Source organism: Panthera tigris, chromosome F3 (genome assembly GCF_018350195.1).
Source record: "Panthera tigris isolate Pti1 chromosome F3, P.tigris_Pti1_mat1.1, whole genome shotgun sequence".
NCBI lineage: Eukaryota > Metazoa > Chordata > Mammalia > Carnivora > Felidae > Panthera > Panthera tigris.
This window is the reverse complement of record NC_056678.1, coordinates 28137366-28155795: the sequence shown is the minus strand read 5'-3', so window position 1 is coordinate 28155795 and position 18430 is coordinate 28137366. Positions and strand designations below refer to the sequence as shown.

Genomic DNA, 18430 nt, shown 5'->3' with positions numbered 1-18430 from the left:
CGAACTCATGAACTGTGAGATCATGACCGGAGCCAAAGTCAGATGGTTAACCGACTGAGCCACCCAGGCGCCCCATTTCCCTGCTTTTTTAAATGTAACAAATACTTCTCCATGTTGCTGTTGATACACACATCACATGCACTGGACTTAAAGTCATGAGGCCTGTGTTTATGTCCTATTTCTGGTCTTTGACCACGTATCCTCCGGCAAGTTATTTAGCTTCACAGATTTCTAGTTACCTCGTTAGTAAGTTGAGCAGATGGTATTCAGTTCATAACATGTTTACAAGAGCCATAAAGTAACATGTGGAATGCATTTTAAATTACAAAGTGTTATTTAAATGTTCAAGTTACTATTATCTATGTAATTTAGACAGCTCTGCAGTTGTTGGAGGTTTAGGTTGAAATTTAAAAAATTTTAAAGTTGTACATTGAATATCATGCATAATTTGTGTTTATTTCAATAATCTATTTAAGATACTCCTAGAAGTAAGATTATTCTGAGTTAGAAAATAAGACCAGTTTTATGAATCTGGTCTGTGGTTCTTGTCATAAATTCTTCAAAATGGTTGTGTAGTTCAGTGGCATTTGATACCATTTTTCTCCCACTCCTGGGTTTTATCCTTGAAAAACTTCTTCTTGGTTACTTTTTCATAGAGATAGGGTAGTACTTCATTCTTGCTTAATATGCTTGTCTTTTTTTACCATTCGGTTTAAGAACAATTTGTTTTTTAACAGCAAGTGGAGGATATCAATGGAAGAAACTTCAGTCTCCTTAAATGGAAGCAGAAGGATGGACTACTTTATTTTATATATGAAAAATAACTTTTATTTTTTTTATTTTTTTTAATTTTTTTAACGTTTTTTATTTATTTTTGAGACAGAGAGAGACAGAACATGAACGGGGGAGGGGCAGAGAGAGAGGGAGACACAGAATCGGAAGCAGGCTCCAGGCTCCGAGCCATCAGCCCAGAGCCTGACGCGGGGCTCGAACTCACGGACCGCGAGATCGTGACCTGAGCTGAAGTCGGACACTTAACCGACTGAGCCACCCAGGCGCCCCGAAAAATAACTTTTAAAAATAAGCCAGTTTTTAAATACTCTGACCTGTACATTTTATTACTTTGTTGAAATCGAGGTATCAGTTACTTCTCAGGAGCTTCTAACATTGGGAATCAGCTTTATAAGAAATTTGCTTTACAGGGCTGGATTCACTCACTGGAAATGTTCAGAACTCACTTCTTGATGAGGAGAAAGTACACTCTGGCTCAGAACGTGGCTCTCATCAAGGAAAGAAATCTGGGACCAGTAGCAAAGTTTCTGTTAAAGACTTTGAGCAGACTCTTGACACTGATAGCGTTTTAGAGGATCTTTCTGGGCATTCTGTGAGGTAAAGTAATACGTATTTTATCCTGTAATTCATATTTAATTAAAGTTACAATATCTTTGATGTTCAGAGAATCCATTCAATAAATTGCTGTATTTTCTGAATAGCCTTTGTGGTTTGGTTCATAGTTTGAGTCTTTATATTTTAATATATGGTCATCTCTCACCTAAACTATTATAGCCTCTCTTGGGAGTATTCTTTCTCTAGCACAATCCACCTTTCTATTCCAAATGCCATTGCCACAGTTGTTATGTTGACTCATCCTTTGACCAAGCAATTGCCCTCCTTAGGGTACTCTGCGAGCTCACAGCTACTCTGCAGATGAACTCCCAAGAACTTAACTTTACTTGAAGTGTTTCACTAGGCTGTCACGAACTATCTCATTCCCTTGGTCCATACATTCTTCTCATCTGTGTTCTTCCACTCTTTTAACACAACTACTTAGCATCCTTTTGTCTCATTGTTTATTTCTTCCTCAAACTTTTCTCTCCTGCTCAACTTACTTGATAACTCAAGCAGATTTTGAAATCTCACTCTTCTATTGATTACAGGGCTTACATACTCTTTTTTTCTTCTTTTTAATATTCTATAGTATACATTTAACGTGTTGCTTACAAATGACCTTCAGTTATTTCTTCATGTACAGTTTCTATTCCTTTGCCCACATGACTTTTCTTTTTCTTTTTTTTTTTTTTTTCGAGAGAAAGAGTGGATACGTGGACATGTGTGAGCAGGGGAGGGGCAGAGGGAGAGGGAATCTTTTTTTTTTTTACTCTTAAAAAAAATTTTCTTTTTAACGTTTCTTAAGAGACAGAGAGAACAGAGTATGAGCAGGGGAGGAGCAGAGAGGGGGGGGACACAGAATCCGAAGCAGGCTCCAGGCTCTGAGCTATCAGCACAGAACCCCACGTGGGGCTCGAACCCACAAACCGCGAGATCATGACCTGAGCCGAAGTCGGATGCTTAACTGACTGAGCCACCCAGGCACCCCAAGAATGTGGAATCTTAAACAGACTCCACACTCAGCGTGGAGCCTGGCACTGGGCTCAATCTCACAACTCTGAGATCATGACCTGGGCTGAAATTAAGAATCCACACTCAACCAACTGAGCCACCCAGGTGCCCCTGTTCACATGGCTTTTTATCTATTGCACTGATTTTGTCCTTCTGGAAATTTAAACTAACTGTATGCTTTTTCTAGTACAGTAGTGCAGTGTCACATACAGATAATCATTTTTAATGCTTTCATGCTACATATCTTATATTGTTAATACCATCATTGCTGTATTTAAAATAGAATTTTAATTTCTTTTTCATTGATTTTGGAATTCAGAAAACTACCTTTCTTTAGAGATATTCTGATGATTTATTTACCAAAATCTGTAAAGTTAAACATTTCTGAAACAGAATCCATAGCCAAATAAGTTTGATAAATGGTCCATACTATAGACTAGAACTGTTCTCCCCATGGAGATTCACAGTGGATAAAATGATTTGAAGCTTTGATGAAGAGTCCAGATTTTTAAAAAATGTTTATTTTTGAGAGAGATAATGGGAGCAGGAGAGGTGCAGAGAGAGAGGGGGACAGAGGATCTGAAGTGGGCTCTGTGCTGACAGCAGAGAGCCTTATGCGTGGCTCTAACTCAGGAACCGTGAGATCATGACCTGAGCCAAAGTCAGACGCTCAACGAACTGAGTCACCCAGGCACCCCAGAAGTGTCAGATTTTTAAAAAATTATTTCACCCATTTTTTTCTTAGCTTATTTGGCTTAGTCACTCTCTGTCCCCAAGCTCTTTAGCTTTCTGTTCTTTTTATTTTTGGGGAAACTTGTTAGTATCACTGGAAGCATAGTTTTGGAAATACTAGTCTAGGTAAATCTTCTGGGCAGAGCAATAAAAATTCAGCTTATAAAACTGTAAGGTGAGGTTCAGGCAGAGTACTTGGTTTTGATATTGTGTTGTAACTCTTTCTTGGAAATCTATTAGACAGAAGTAATAAAATTCTTTTTATGTTCCATAAATGAAGTTGTCAGACTACTAGAAATAGTATTTCTATAAACCATGAATAGTAAGTTAAAGGTCACGGTAAACAAGGAAGTGCCTCTTAAGACTACTTTAATTCAAATATTTATATGCTGGGTGTAGGAGAAATGTCTACCTTTGAAAACTATCTCCTGGTTTTATTAAAGCTAAAAGTAAACTTGTTTTACTGTGTTAGGAATATGTTAACTGGGCTAACATGCTTTATGGAGTACCTTAAGTAATTTATTCAATAAATAAATGTTTAGTGCTTGACAACATCTTCTTGTTATGAGAAATAGTAACTTTAATATGAGCCAAATTTCTCAGAGAGGGACTAGAGCTGTGCCTTCTGTTGAAATAAATACCTTAAGAGTTATTCCAGTCAGACTGCTTCTGAGGGATTACTTCATATTAGAAAGTTCAGGAAAGAACTGTAGCATTAAAAGGCAGATGGAAACAAATGAATATATATAAAGTACTTAAATATGGTTAATATGAAAGTAACTTTTTGCTGTGGCTCTGGGTTAAGACAGATAACAAAAGAGAAGTTTTGTCATTTGATTTTTAATACAAAATTATACTTTATTCTCTTTCAGAGATATTTTAAGACATTTTTTATAAGATAGGCTTGACTGTACCTTTTATAAATAGCTATAATTTTATTGCTGTACAAGGTCTAAGTATATTAGAAGGTTTTGCCTCCACTATAATAAGTGATTTATTATATATGTACATTGTGGAGGAAAGAGTTAAGTGCCAATTTAATTGAGACTCCTTTTCTGTTTTATTATTTTGGGCAGGGTTTGTGCCTTGCTCATTCACCACTGCAGATCTGGCAGTTAGAGACCTACTCCTAGTCATTCACTCAACATGGCGACTGTGTTCAATGATTGAAAGCCTGAATCACACACAGCCTTTAAAAGCTAGCGTTTAGATACAGAATGTAATGCATGCTGTTCTTATGAAATGTTTAGCTGGTTCTTGAAGTAGTTTTCCTTTCTCTAACATCTTTATAAAACAAAACTTCTAGTGTCTCATCAGACAAGGGAAGATCTCAGAAAACTCCAACTTCTCCCCTATCTCCAAGTTCCCAGAAATTGTTGCAGTTTGACCTTCCAGGAACTTCATTGGAAAGATCTAAATCTTCGGTAATAATGCCTCCATCTGTGACAGGATTTAAGCCTAATGCACCTTTTACTGACATGAACCCTCCTGCCAGCAGAACGCCCTCAGAGATGGCCTCGGCACCAGGCAAGTAGATCCATGTAGTTGTAATTTCAAGTACTATTTTTTTCCCTTAAAATCCTTTTTCTTTCAGTCGAACTGTAGGGAAATGTTATCTCAAGTGAATGTGATTACTTTTTGAAGTATTAAAAACTATGCAGGAAAAGAAGTACAGATTCAGCAGTGGTGATTTTCCCCGTTTTGTCAGCATTAGTCAAACACACCTGAAAAATGTACACTGTACTATTAATAAGTCACTGTCTTTTCCCACAATGGAAAACAAACTCTTTTGGCTCTTAATTAATTAATTAATTTAATTTTAGAGTGAGAAAGAGAGAGCGTGAGGCAGGGAGAGGCGCAGAGAGTGAGAGAGAGAATCCCTAAGTAGCCTCCATGCTCCGTGTGGAGCCCCACCTGGGGCTCGATCCCACAACTCTGAGATCACAACCTGAGCTGAAATCAAGAGTCTGCAGCTCAACTGACCCAGCCACCCAGGCGCCCGCGTTTTGGGTCTTAAGACAAGAAATGAATATCAGAAATCTGAGATGTTGTTTCACGTGAGCTTTTTTACATTTGACAGTTATTATGCCTTCCAGGTTCTAAGCGCTTTTCTCCTGCTGGCCTCCAGCATCGAATGGCGGCAGAACTCAGTTACTTGAGTGCCATTGAGGAGTCCGTGCGCCAGCTCTCAGATGTGGAGAGAGTTAGGGGCATATCGCTGGCTCAGCAGGAGAGCGTGTCTCTGGCTCAGATCATAAAGGTATTTGTGGAGTTTTCTTCTTTAGCTTTCTGGGTTTTTTCTTTTTCTATTTAAAATCGTTTCAATGATGAGGTAGACGACAAAAACAGTAACAACAGCAACACACAAAACTTTATCCTGCCAAGTAGAAAAAAATAGCGTGACATACAGCACCTATAAATAACTGTGGGAAAACTATCACACAGAGTATTAAAAAGAAAATGAAACATCTGACATTTGGCAGCAAAACAGTAATTCATTCTCTCTCAAATCCTTTATTTTCCTTGTTCTCTGCTTTTTAAAATGACTGTGAACATCAGCTAATCGGACAGGTCTCAGTATTGTCTTTTTCACTGACAAGTCAGAGATGACCTTTTATTTCTGTTTTTGCTTTTAATGTTTTATTTGTACCAGAAAGAAAAGTTTCTGAGATCCAGGTATTTGGTAAAGCCAGGATAATGTGCACTTTTCCTTAGCGAATAAACATCTAATAAAGGTCTACGTAGTGTTCCTACATAAAAGTTCTGTTGGTTATCTTTAAAAAAAAAACAAAAACAATAAAACTTAGTATTTACAATATACTAAAATATACAGATTTTAAGTGTTCCATAGTTCGATTGGTTTTGATCAGTATAACCACCACCTTAATCAAAATATAGAATACTTCTCTCACTTCAGAAAGTTCACCCATGGTCCTTTTTAGTTAATCCTCTCTCCTAGAGAGTTACTGTTCTGATTCCTAATCACTGTGGTTTTATTTTTGCCTGGTCTAAAACTTCATATAAATGGAAATATACTTTGTACTCTGTTGTGTTTCGCTTATTTTATGTGGCATAATGTTTTTAAGATTCATCCTTGCAGTATCCATTGTTTTGTTTGTGTTGATTTTTGTCTGAGTAATATTCCATTGATCAGTGTAATATAGTTTGTTTATCCCTCCTCCTGTTGATGTACATTGGTATTATTTCCAGTTTGGGGCTATTATAAATATTCCTGTTATGAATATTTTTTACAACTCTGTATTCAACATATGCTTTCATTTTTCTTGCTTTAATACCCAGGAGCGTAATTGCTTGGGTCAAGTAAAAGTGTATGTTTAACTTCGTATGAAACTGTTATACTGTTTTCCAAAGTAGTTGTAACATCTGACTCTCATGTGAGAGTCCCAGTTGCTCCCTGTCCTTGCTGTCATTTGCTATTCTAGGCATCCTAGTGAGAGTGAAGTAGTGGCCCATTGTGGTTTTAATTTGTGTTTCTTTTATGACTGATAGGTTGATTATCTTTTTGTGTATTTATTGACCATTCCCACATTGTCTTTTGTGAATATTCAGATTTTTTGCCTATTTCATAATAAGGTTGTTGTTGAGTTGTAGGAGTTCTTTATATATTCTAGACACAGGTCCTTTTCAGATATATTTCAAGTACTGTTTCCCTGTCCTTGGCTTGCCTTTTAATTAAAAAAAAAATTCTTTTTTGCCCTTTCATTTTTAAACTGTATCTTTTGAAGTGCAGAATATTTTAGTTTTAATGAAATCTAGTTTTTAATTTTTTTCTTTTATGGTAGTCCCTTTTGTTTTCTAAGAAATCTTTGCCTATCCTAAGATATTAAGGTACTGTAACAAAAATATTCTTTTATGTTTTTCCAAAAAGTGTTATAGTTTTGGCTTTTATATTTAAGTGTGTGAACCATCTCAAGTTAATTATGGGGTGTGAAGAAGGGACCAAAGTTTATCTTTTCCTCCATGTAGATTTTCAGTTGTTTCATCACTATTTTCTTAAAAAGACTTAAATTACCTAGGCACCTTTATCAACAATTAAGTAGTCACTTATGTGTCAATCTGTTTCTGGACTCTGTCCTTTTCCATTGATCTGTTTGTCTATCCTTAACTCCAGCACCATACTGTTTTAACATGTCTTTAGAGTGAGTCATGAAATCAGAGTGTAATTACTTCAACTTTGTTCTTTCTCAAGGTGGTTTTGGCCATTTTAGGTTTTTTTTTTTACATTTCTACATAACTTTTAGAATCACTTTATCAGTTTATACAAAAAAAAAAAAGAAAGGAAAAAAAATGCGTGGTATAATTTTGATTTGAATGGCATTGAATCTACAGATGATTTCCAAGAAAATCTAGAAATCTCAATTAAGTGTAATGCCCAAGTTATGAAATCTTATTTAAAAAAATTATTAAAAAAAAAGAATCAGATCAATTTGGGGGTAGACTTTATAGTTGTTTTTTTTGTGTGTGCTATATAACATTAAAAAATTTGTTTAATTTAATTTTATTTTTTTAATTTACATCCAAATTAGTTAGCATATAGTGCAACAATGATTTCAGGAGTAGATGCCTTAGTGCCCCTTACCCATTTAGCCTGTCCCCCCTCCCACACCTCCTCCAGTAACCCTCTGTTTGTTCCCCATATTTAAGAGCCTCTTGTTTTGTCCCCCTCCCTGTTTTTATATGATTTTTGCTTCCCTTCCCTTATGTTCATCTGTTTTGTCTCTTAAAGTCCTCTTATGAGTGAAGTCATATGATACTTGTCTTGCCCTAATTTCACTTAGCATAATACCCTCCAGTTCCATCCACGTAGTTGCAAATGGCAAGATTCCATTCTTTTTGATTGCTGAGTAATACTCCTGTGTGTGTGTGTGTGTGTGTGTGTGTGTGTGTGTGTGTGTGTATGTGTGTGTGTATGTGTGTGTGTGTGTGTGTGTATACCAATACCACATCTTCTTTATCCATTCATCTGTTGATGGACATTTGGGCTCTTTCCATACTTGGGCTATTGTTGATAGTGCTGCTATAAACATGGGGGTGCACGTGTCCTTTCGAAACAGCACACCTGTATCCCTTGGATAAATACCTAGTAGTGCAATTGCTGGGCCGTAGGGTAGTTCTATTTTTAGTTTTCTGAGGAACTTCTATACTGTTTTCCAGAGTGGCTGCACCAGCTTACATTCTCAAGACTTTATATCTTAACAGTGGCATTTTCTAATTCATGAATGTGATATCTGTGTCTACTTAGGTTTTAAAAATATTTCAGCAATGTAATTTTCAGTGTAAAGATCTTACACATTTAAAAAATGTTTTTAAAAGTTTATTTTACTTATTTTGAGAGAGAGAGAGAGAGAGAGAGAACATAGGAGGGGCAGAGAGAGGAGAGAGGGAGAATCCCAAGCAGGCTCTGCACCATCAGCACAGAGCCTGATGTGGGGCTCAGACTCACGAACTGCGAAATCATGACTTGAGCCAAAATCAAGAGTTGGTCACTTATCCTACTGGGCCACCCAGGTGCCCCAAGATCTTACACATTTTTAAATTTCTTCCCAAATATTTTATGTCTTTTGGTGCTGTTGTAAATAGTTTTTTTTTCCCGATTTTATTTTGTAGTTTTACCTTCCCGAATATCTAAAGAGTGTTCTTTGTGTGGAATTGTCCCATACTTTGCAAGAAGTTCAGCATTCCAGCACCTCTCCCAACAAATGACAGTAGTACTGTCCAGTCATGACAGCAAAAATTTCCCAGACATTTCCAAGTGTTCCCTTCAGGAGAAGGGGGAGGGACTTATAACAACTATGGTGGTTATGTCACTGGAATGGAGAAATGACCCCAGAGCCATGCTTACCTAGGAATCCAAAAAAGCACTGAGTTTTTCTACCATTTTATGAATATAATTATAATTCTGGGCTTTCGTATTTGTGCAGGGCATTGATTAACTTTATATACAACCTCACCACCTTTAGAAAACCTACATTTAGCACTATTCCAGAACCAATGAAAAAAATATAAATTTATAGGTAGCATTGTATGGAATAATGGAAACAAAGGGTCCTGGTGAGAAGGAGACCTTCTTTGGGGCAACATTTTTATGAAACTGCTCCTTCACAGCCAAAATAAAGGAATCATAAAATTCTGAGATGTGAGGTGTTATCTTTATGTTTACACATAGGACATTTTAATCTCTTCTAAAGAGTTAGGTACTGGGGCGCCTGGGTGGCTTGGTCGGTTAAGCGTCCGACTTCGGCTCAGGTCATGATCTCACGGTCTGTGAGTTCAAGCCCCGCGTCGGGCTCTGTGCTGACCACTCAGAGCCTGGAGCCTGTTTCAGATTCTGTGTCTCCCTCTCTCTCTGCCCCTCCCCTGTTCATGCTCTGTCTCTCTCTGTCTCAAAAATAAATAAACGTTTAAAAAAAAAAAAAAAAAGAGGTACTATCGATTTTGCTTTGAATCCAGCTTTTTAGTATGAGTTCTTAGTCCTGTGTGCCTTGGAAATTTTTTATATTACTACATTATTTGACACATAGTAGGTGGTCATTAAGTCTTTGATAAATGATTTGTGTCCATCCTATTTGCTGTCTTTCCTTTAAGCTCTCATTGGTTGCTTCAAAAAATTTGTGTTAGGAAAATAGCATTACGTGTTATATAGTCATTGTGTTAAAATCGTTTAGCGTCTTAGAATTAATAGTTGATCATTTTTTTATTTTGAAGGCGCAGCAGCAACGCCATGAAAGAGACTTGGCCCTTTTGAAATTGAAGGCTGAACAAGAGGCTCTGGAGTGTCAGAGACAATTAGAAGAAACCCGAAACAAAGCAGCTCAGGTACTTATTTTTGCAACAGGTACCGGTTATTTGTACCTAAATTTGTATCTTTGAAATGGTGTTAGTATTCTTTTAATTATATAGGAGTATAAAAGAAAAGATGTAAATAATAGTGCTTTCATACGTTATGCCATATGGGGTAATTTCCTGTCATTTGATTCCTGTGAAATAAATTAGTCAGGATTTATCCCCAATTTAGAGAAGCGGCAACTGAGGTACATAGCAGTTACTTGTTTTAAAAACAATCTTTTTTAACATTTATTTATTTTTGAGACAGAGAGAGACAGGGCATGAACGGGGGAGGGTCAGAGAGAGGGAGACACAGAATCTGAAACAGGCTCCAGGCTCCGAGCTGTCAGCACAGAGCCCGACGCGGGGCTCGAACTCACGGACCGAGAGATCATGACCTGAGCCGACGTCGGCCACTTAACCGACTGAGCCACCCAGGTGCCCTGCAGTTACTTGTTTAAAGAAACCTCAACTCATGAACACTGGAGTTAAAAATTAAACTCCAGCAGTGATTTTAAGACTCTAGATTTTAAGACAAGAAACCCAGATAATAGTCTAATGTTTTATTTTACAAGGCATTTGATCCATGAAACAATTTTACAAATTAAAGCTAATTTGGGGTAGGGAGAGACTGTGACATAACATAACATAAGCTCTCTTTTTGCTCCTTTTTATTTTCAGGTCCATGCAGAATCATTACAGCAGGTGGTCAAGTCACAGCGGGAAGTCACCGAAGTCCTGCAGGAAGCAACTTGTAAAATAGCTGCTCAGCAAACAGAGACTGCTCGCCTCACCACAGATGCAGCTCGCCAAATCTGTGAAGTAAGAGCCATTGAGAGCCCTTTTCTTTTTAGTCATGCTGAGTAAATTTGGTCGTCACCGTAATGGGTTTCTAACATCTAGCAAATACATACTTTCTTTTTTTCAAAGATTTATTTTATTTATTTATTTAAATTATTTTTTTTAATGTTTACTTTTGAGAGAGAGAGAGAGAGAGACAGAGTGCAAGCAGGGGAGGGGCAGAGAGAGAGAGAGGGAGACACAGAATCCGAAGCTTCAGGCTCCAGGCTCCGAGCTGTCAGCACAAAGCCTGACGTGGGGCTCGAACTCATGAACCACAAGATCATGACCTGAGCCGAAGTCAGATGCTCAACCGACTGAGCCACCAAGGTGCCCCGCAAATACATACTTTTAATCAGTGACTTTCAGTGGGAGCCATACACTATTGAATTAAGAGGCACCATTTGGGGCGCCTGGGTGGCGCAGTCGGTTAAGCGTCCGACTTCAGCCAGGTCGCGATCTCGCGGTCCGTGAGTTCGAGCCCCGCATCAGGCTCTGGGCTGATGGCTCGGAGCCTGGAGCCTGTTTCCGATTCTGTGTCTCCCTCTCTCTCTGCCCCTCCCCCATTCATGCTCTGTCTCTCTGTCCCAAAAATAAAAATAAAAAACGTTGAAAAAAAATTAAAAAAAAAAAAAAAAAAAAGAGGCACCATTTATTGTAGTATATTATACATGTGAGTGATACAGACGCTGGAAAAAAAGATGGAGAAACTCTAAATGTCTGTCCTAGAGTAAGCTTTTAAAAAATATATTGACTTTATGAGGCATGGGTGGCTCATTTGGTTAAGTGTCTGACTCTTGATTTCAGTTCAGGTCACAATCTCATGGGAGTGAGATGGAGCCCTGCGTCAGGCTCCGTGCTGGACGTGGGGCTGCTTAAGATCCTCTCTCTCTCCCTCTTCCTTTACCTGTCCCCTGCTCTCTCTTTCTCTCTCAAATACATACATACATACAAAAATAAAATCTTTCAAATATATATACTGATTTTATGATGTATAATTTACTAATAATAAAATATATCCATTATAAGTATACTCTTTGATGAGTTTTGATACATATGTAAGATACATTTGTCAAATAGATGTAGCTACCATATCTATATATATATCTGTGTCTTTTTTATCTATCTATCCATCCCTATAAACGCCACCGTAATCAAGAAATAGATTACAGCTGACTCTTAGGGCGCCGGGTTGACCCAGTGGGTTAGGCGTCTGACTCTCAATTTTGGCTCAGGTCATGATCTTGTGGGTGGGATGAAGTCCTGTGTCAGGCTCTGCACTGTTGCGGAGCCTGCTTGGGATTCTCTCTCTCTCTCTCTCTCTCTCTCTCTCTCTCTCTCTCTCTTTCTTTCTCCTCCTCCTCCTCTCTCTCTCTCTCTCTCTCTCTCAATAAATAGATAAACTTTAAAAAAGAAAGAATACAGTTGACTCTTGAAAAACATGCATTTGAACTGTAAAGGTCAACTGCAAATTTTTTTGACAAATACCTTACGGTACTATAAATGTAATTTTTCTTCCTTAGGATTTTCTTCATAACATTTTCTTTCCTCTAGCTTACTTTATTGTAAGAATTATACATATATACCCAATTATACATATATACACTGTAGTATATAATATATATAATGTCCCAAATATGTGTGAATCAACTTTATGTTAGTGGTAAGGCTTCTAGTCAACAGTAGACTATTAGTTCAATTCTGGGGAAGTCAAAAGTTATGCATGGATTTTTGGCTGCATGTGGATGTTACTAAAAAGCCACAAACCTACTGTGTTGGGTACAGTGGGATTGTGCAAAGAAGTTTGAATTATTTTAAGAAAATTTTAGACAACACTAACAAAGATTTCAAAAACGCTTCAAGTTGTCAAGGCAGTGACTGAATAAATACCAGATGAGTAATACATGGAGCGTTCGCAGAAGTGCCTAATAATAGGGAAAACACTTGACATTGTAGGTCAGAAAACAGATAGGAAGTAGTAATTGAGTTGATTCTTGAAGGAAGATTTAATTTTTGGTTTACTATGGCCTATTATATGACTTGAAGATTTTGTCTTAATTCATAGTGCTGTAACTGGATGAACCCTTGGAAATCATGTGCTCCATCCAACTCTTTGTTTTTATAAGGAAGCTATTGAGACTAAAAGAGTCTAAATGACTTGCCCACGGCACTTTACCTATTATGACAGAATTAACTTGCTCTCAATCCAGTGACCTTTCTTTTTTTTTTTTTTTTTTAATGTTTATTTATTTTTGAAGGAGAGACAGAGACAGAGTGTGAGCGGGCGAGGGGCAGAGAGAGAGAGACAAGGAATCCGAAGCAGGCTCCAGGCTCTGAGCTGTCAGCACAGAGTCTGACGCGGGGCTCAAACTCACAAACTGTGAGATCATGACCTGAGCCCAAGTCGGACGCTCAACCGACTGAGCCACCCAGGCGCCCCTCAATCCAGTGACCTTTCAAAGACACTATGCTCCTTCTCAGTTTCTGTGATGTTACCATTTTTTAATGTCTGCTTTTGCCTTGTGTGTGTTCTTATTTAGATGGCAGAGTTGACTCGGACTCATATCTCAGATGCCATTACTGCTTCAGGAGCTCCCCTAGCAACGCTGTATGACCACCAGCGGCAGCATGCTCCCGACTTCGTGAAACAGCTGAGGACCAGAGCTGAAGCAGATAGGTTAATATTCAGTCATTCGGCAAATGTGCAATGAGTGTCTACTATGTCCCAGGCACTGTTGTGCGTACTGGGAATATAGTTACAGGCATACAGTTTGGGGGGGAGATAGATATTGTAATCAAATATTCACTTAAGTGAAGTCACACTTACAAACAGGTTAAGTGTTACAAGAGAAAAGAACATATGTCCCTGAGATATGTGACAAAGGAATTTGAATAGCTTGGGGATGCAGGGACATCAGAGAAGATTTTCCTGAGGAAGTGAAGTTATGGGGAGATCTAGTGGGTGAAAAGGAGTGAGTGATGTAAAGGAGAAAGAATAGGCAGGTCAGTACACGCAAAGGTAGGAAGAGAAAATGAGGGAAGACTAATGTGACTGGAGGCAGAGAGCAAAGGGGAGAATGGTAGGAGATAGTGCAGGGACCGGAGTATGGTAGGGCATCGCAGACCCAGAGGATTTTGGAGTTTATTCTAGGAGCAATGAAAAGTCATTTGAGAATTTTTAGGCAGCCTGGGTGATGTGATCATGCTTGTGTGGTTTTTTTTTTTCACATCACATTTTGACCGTCTCTGATTCATCAATTTTAAGGCTATTTATATTTATTGATACCTGGGGTGATTTGTGTTTGTTTATCATAAAGCAGAAGATACTATTTTCTATGCGTGAATGCCTTTCTCAGATACTTTGTAATAGCTGTTTCAGAATTTCTGTTTATTCAAGATTTTATCTCGTATTGATGTTAAATGGTTTTTAAAGCCCTTCTCTTATTACAGGCTTCAAATATTTAATCAGGTTTTTTTGTCTTTGTAGGAAAAGTCCATCTGTTTCACTCTCCCAGAGTAAAGAAGGGACCCTTGACTCAAAGCATCAGAAGTATTCCCCTTCATATGATAGTTATTCTGAGTCATCAAGATATAAGAATCATGATCGAAGGTAAAAACAGTATGATTTAGTAAAATCTGATAAATGGCTTAGACATTGCTTTTTCTTTTTTACTTTTAATCTCATTTCTTTATATGAAATAGTTTTTTTCCCCTTCAAAGTTAGGACTTCCCCATTTGATTAGCTGATTTATAAAATAGTTGCTCTTTGTAGTAATGTAACTACCATTCCTTGGGAGCCTGCGTTGTACAAGCACTATGTAAGTTTGTTTTTCCTACGTTTAATTTTAACCACCTTCCAAAACAGATACTGCCCTCATTTTATAGTAGGGAACAGAGGCTCATGGAGCTGTTAGAAACTCACCCAAGGTCACATAAATAGTGGCACACCAAGGAATTGAACCTTGGTTTATCTGGCTCCAAGGTCTATATTTATTGTCCATTGCTTTGCTAACATCCATATTTCTTGACATTACTGCATCTGCTAATTTTTATCATCATAAAAGAAGATCGAATACTTAGTCATTGGTTCTTGCGTGGTATTAATATCTGTAGTTTTCAATTCTGTCCTTGGGTTAGAAGATTTTCAAAGCCACTTTTCTAGCATTCCTCCAGGTAGGATACCCACATTGTCAAAGTAAAACCTCAGTTAAAAAAATTAAGTCATGAGGGGTGCGTGGGTAGCTCAGTTGGTTAAGCGTCCTACTTCGGCTCAGGTCATGTTCTCACAGTTTGTGGGTTCTAGCCCCACATCGGGCTCTGTGCTGACAGCTCAGAGCCTGAAGCCTGCTTCAGATTCTGTGTATCCCTCTCTCTCTGACCCTCCCCTGCTTGTGCTCTCTGTCTCTCAAAAGTAAATAATACCAAAAAATAAAGTCATGAGACTAAAAAGCATTATTGTTGGGTATTAAGTATCTGCTATATCTCTGGAGCTGTATGATTTTCATTTAAGCTTCACTGATACTTTGTTCATTTAGGCTGTCCACTGTCCACTGGGTTACTACAGGGGATTCCTAATAGGTTTCCCTGTTCTCTTACCTTTCCCCAGTCTCTGTACAACCACATGGTAACTAGGTGATTTTTCTAAAATTTGCAGTCAATTTGCTTTTTTTTTTCAAGTTTATTCATTTTTGAGAGAGAGAGACAGAGACAGAGCGTGAGCAGGAGAGGAGCAGAGAGAGAGGGAGACACAGAATCTGAAGCAGGCTCCAGGCTCTGTGCTGTCAGCATAGTGCCCGATGCGGGGGTCAAACTCATGAACTGAAAGATTATGACCTGAGCTGAAGTCTGACGCTTAACCAGCTGAGCCATTCAGGTGCCCCGGCAGTCAATTTGCTATTCACCTGTTTGAAACCTTCGGTATTTCTTTAGAGCCACTTAGTAGAGCATGAAAGTTCCTTTATTATTGCGGCTTTGGTCCATGCCAGCCCTGTCTCTTGGCATTTTCCCCTTTTTCATATTCCACTAATTGTAACTACTCTATTCTAATTCTCTACAAGAACCATGCTCTCTCTGTCTTTTGTACCATTACATATGATGTACCTGTTTTCTAGACCTTCTCTCCTCTATTTCATTGAGTTTACTTTTACTGCCCCTCCAAGAATCAGTCTGCTCTAGATAATGCCTTCTATGTGTTCTCCCATAGCACTCCAAATGTAACTGTTACAGCCTCTGCTGCCTTCTATATCCCATTCCTTTATTTGTCAGTTACGGACTAGACTAGAAGTTCTTTGAGGCCTTCATTTTCTTCACCCCCAGAAGAAGCCCTGTATCCATTAGCAATCACTTCCCCTCCTCCTCCTCCTCCTCCTCCTCCTCCTCCTCCTTCTTTTTAAATAAAATTTATTGTCAAGTTGGCTAACATACAGTGTGCTCTTGGTTTTGGGGGTAGATTCCTGTGATTCATTACTTAAATACAACACCCAGTGCTCATCCCAACAAGTGCCCTCCTCAATGCCCATGACCCATTTTCCCCTCTCCCCCCATCTCCCCTCCCCATTAACCCTCTGTTTGTTCTCTGTATTTAAGGGTCTCTTATGGTTTGCCTCCCTCCCTCTCTGTTCGTAACTAATTTTTTCCCCTTCCTTTCCCTCATGGTCTTCTGTTAAGTTTCTCAAGTTCCACATAGAGTGAAAACATATGATATCTGTTTTTTTCTGACTGACTTATTTCATTTAGCATAATACCCTCCAATTCCATCCACGTTGCTGCAAATGGCAGGATTTCATTCTTTCTCATTGCCAAGTAGTATTCCATTGTATATATAAACACATACTTTTTAAAAAATTTTTTAATGTTTATTCATTTTTGAGAGACAGAGAGAGATAGAGCGTGAGTGGGGGAGGGGCAGAGAGATGGAGACACAGAATCCAAAGCAGGCTTTGAGCTCTGAGCTCTGAGCTCCGAGCTGTCAGCACAGAGCCTGACTTGGGGCTCGAACCCACTAACCATGAGATCATGACCTGAGCCAAAGTCAGACACTTCACCAACTGAGCCACCCATGTGCCCGTCTTTTTTATCATAGCCATCCAAATGAGGACTGCTATCCCTAGAACTTAGCAAAATGCCTAGCACACAGAAGGCAGGCAATCTACTGCATGTTTATTCAGTGAGTGATTACTGGTACATACTGCTGAATGGAATAACTGAGGTTAATCCCATATCCTTCTGACTTTAAAGCACTTGCTGGCTCCTGCATTATATCTTTTACCTTATAGCTATATTATAGGATTTATACTTTCAAAAACATTATTAAACTGGACATATAATTGCACAATATTCTGATAAATACTATTTTAGAAACCTACACAAAAAAACCCAGTATAAATACAGATACAGAGGTGACCAAATCTTCCTTGGGAGTGGGAGAAGGTATCCACAAGCACTTTGCAGAAATGATACTTGAACTGAGTCTTAAATTAGCAGTTTATTAGGCAGACAGGGAAGGAAGGGCATTTCAGAAGAGGAGAGAACTCATGCAGAGGCTCTCAAAACACGGCTTGTGATTGGCTATGTCTCTCCATGTATATTTAAATGAATGAATAAACTTAGGAAAGCAAAGGGGGAGAAAGGAAAACACTGACTTCGAAAACAAGTTTGCTGAGCATTTGGAAATTTAAGGCCGAAAGTCAGGGGAAGGACAAAGCTAGCTAATACAGATTTGAGGCTCAATCTAAATGACCATAGTTAAAATTATAGAGATGCATAATCCCTATCAAAATAACACCAGCATTCTTCACAGAGCTAGAACAAATAATCCTAAAATTTGTATGGAACCAGAAAAGACCCCGAATAGCCAAAGCAATATTGAAAAAGAAAACCAAAGCAGGAGGCATCACAATCCCAGACTTCAAGCTATACTACGAAGCTGTAATCATCCAGACAGTATGGTACTGGCACAAGAACAGACACTCAGATCAATGGAACAGAATACAGTACCCAGAAATGGACTCACAAACGTATGGCCAACTAATCTTTGACAAAGCAGGAAAGAATATCCAATGGGATAAAGACAGTCTCTTCAGCAAGTGGTGCTGGGAAATCTGGACAGCGACATGCAGAAGAATGCACCTGGACCACTTTCTTACACCATACACAAAAATAAACTCAAAATGGATGAAAGACCTAAATGTAAGACAGGAAGCTATCAAAATCCTCGAGGAGAAAGCAGGCAAAAACCTCTTTGATCTTGGCCACAGCAGCTTCTTACTCAACACGTCTCTGGAGGCAAGGGAAACAAAAGCAAAATTGAACTATTGGGACCTCATCAAAATAAAAAGCTTCTGCACAGCGAAGGAAACAATCAGCAAAACTAAAAGGCAACTGACAGAATGGGAGAAGATATTTGCAAGTGACATATCAGATAAAGGCTTAGTATCCAAAATCTATAAAGAACTTCTCAAACTCAACACTGAAAAAAAAATAATCCAGTGAAGAAATGGGCAAAAGACATGAATAGACACTTCTCCAAAGAAGACATCCAGATGGCCAACTGACACATGAAAAAATGCTCCACATCACTCATCATCAGGGAAATACAAATCAAAACCACAAT

The 18430-nt window shown here is 38.5% G+C and overlaps 1 protein-coding gene across 2 annotated transcripts in view; it reads left to right on the top strand.

Moving 5' to 3' along the window:
- CEP350 (centrosomal protein 350) overlaps positions 1-18430 on the top strand; it is a 150930-nt gene that overhangs the window by 61207 nt on the left and 71293 nt on the right. For both annotated transcript variants that reach the window (XM_042976344.1, XM_042976343.1), the window contains exons 15-21: positions 1203-1389; positions 4439-4659; positions 5229-5392; positions 9859-9969; positions 10660-10800; positions 13359-13495; positions 14306-14428. In XM_042976344.1, coding sequence (XP_042832278.1) covers positions 1203-1389; positions 4439-4659; positions 5229-5392; positions 9859-9969; positions 10660-10800; positions 13359-13495; positions 14306-14428 — 1084 coding nt within the window. The remainder of the gene's footprint in view (positions 1-1202; positions 1390-4438; positions 4660-5228; positions 5393-9858; positions 9970-10659; positions 10801-13358; positions 13496-14305; positions 14429-18430) is intronic.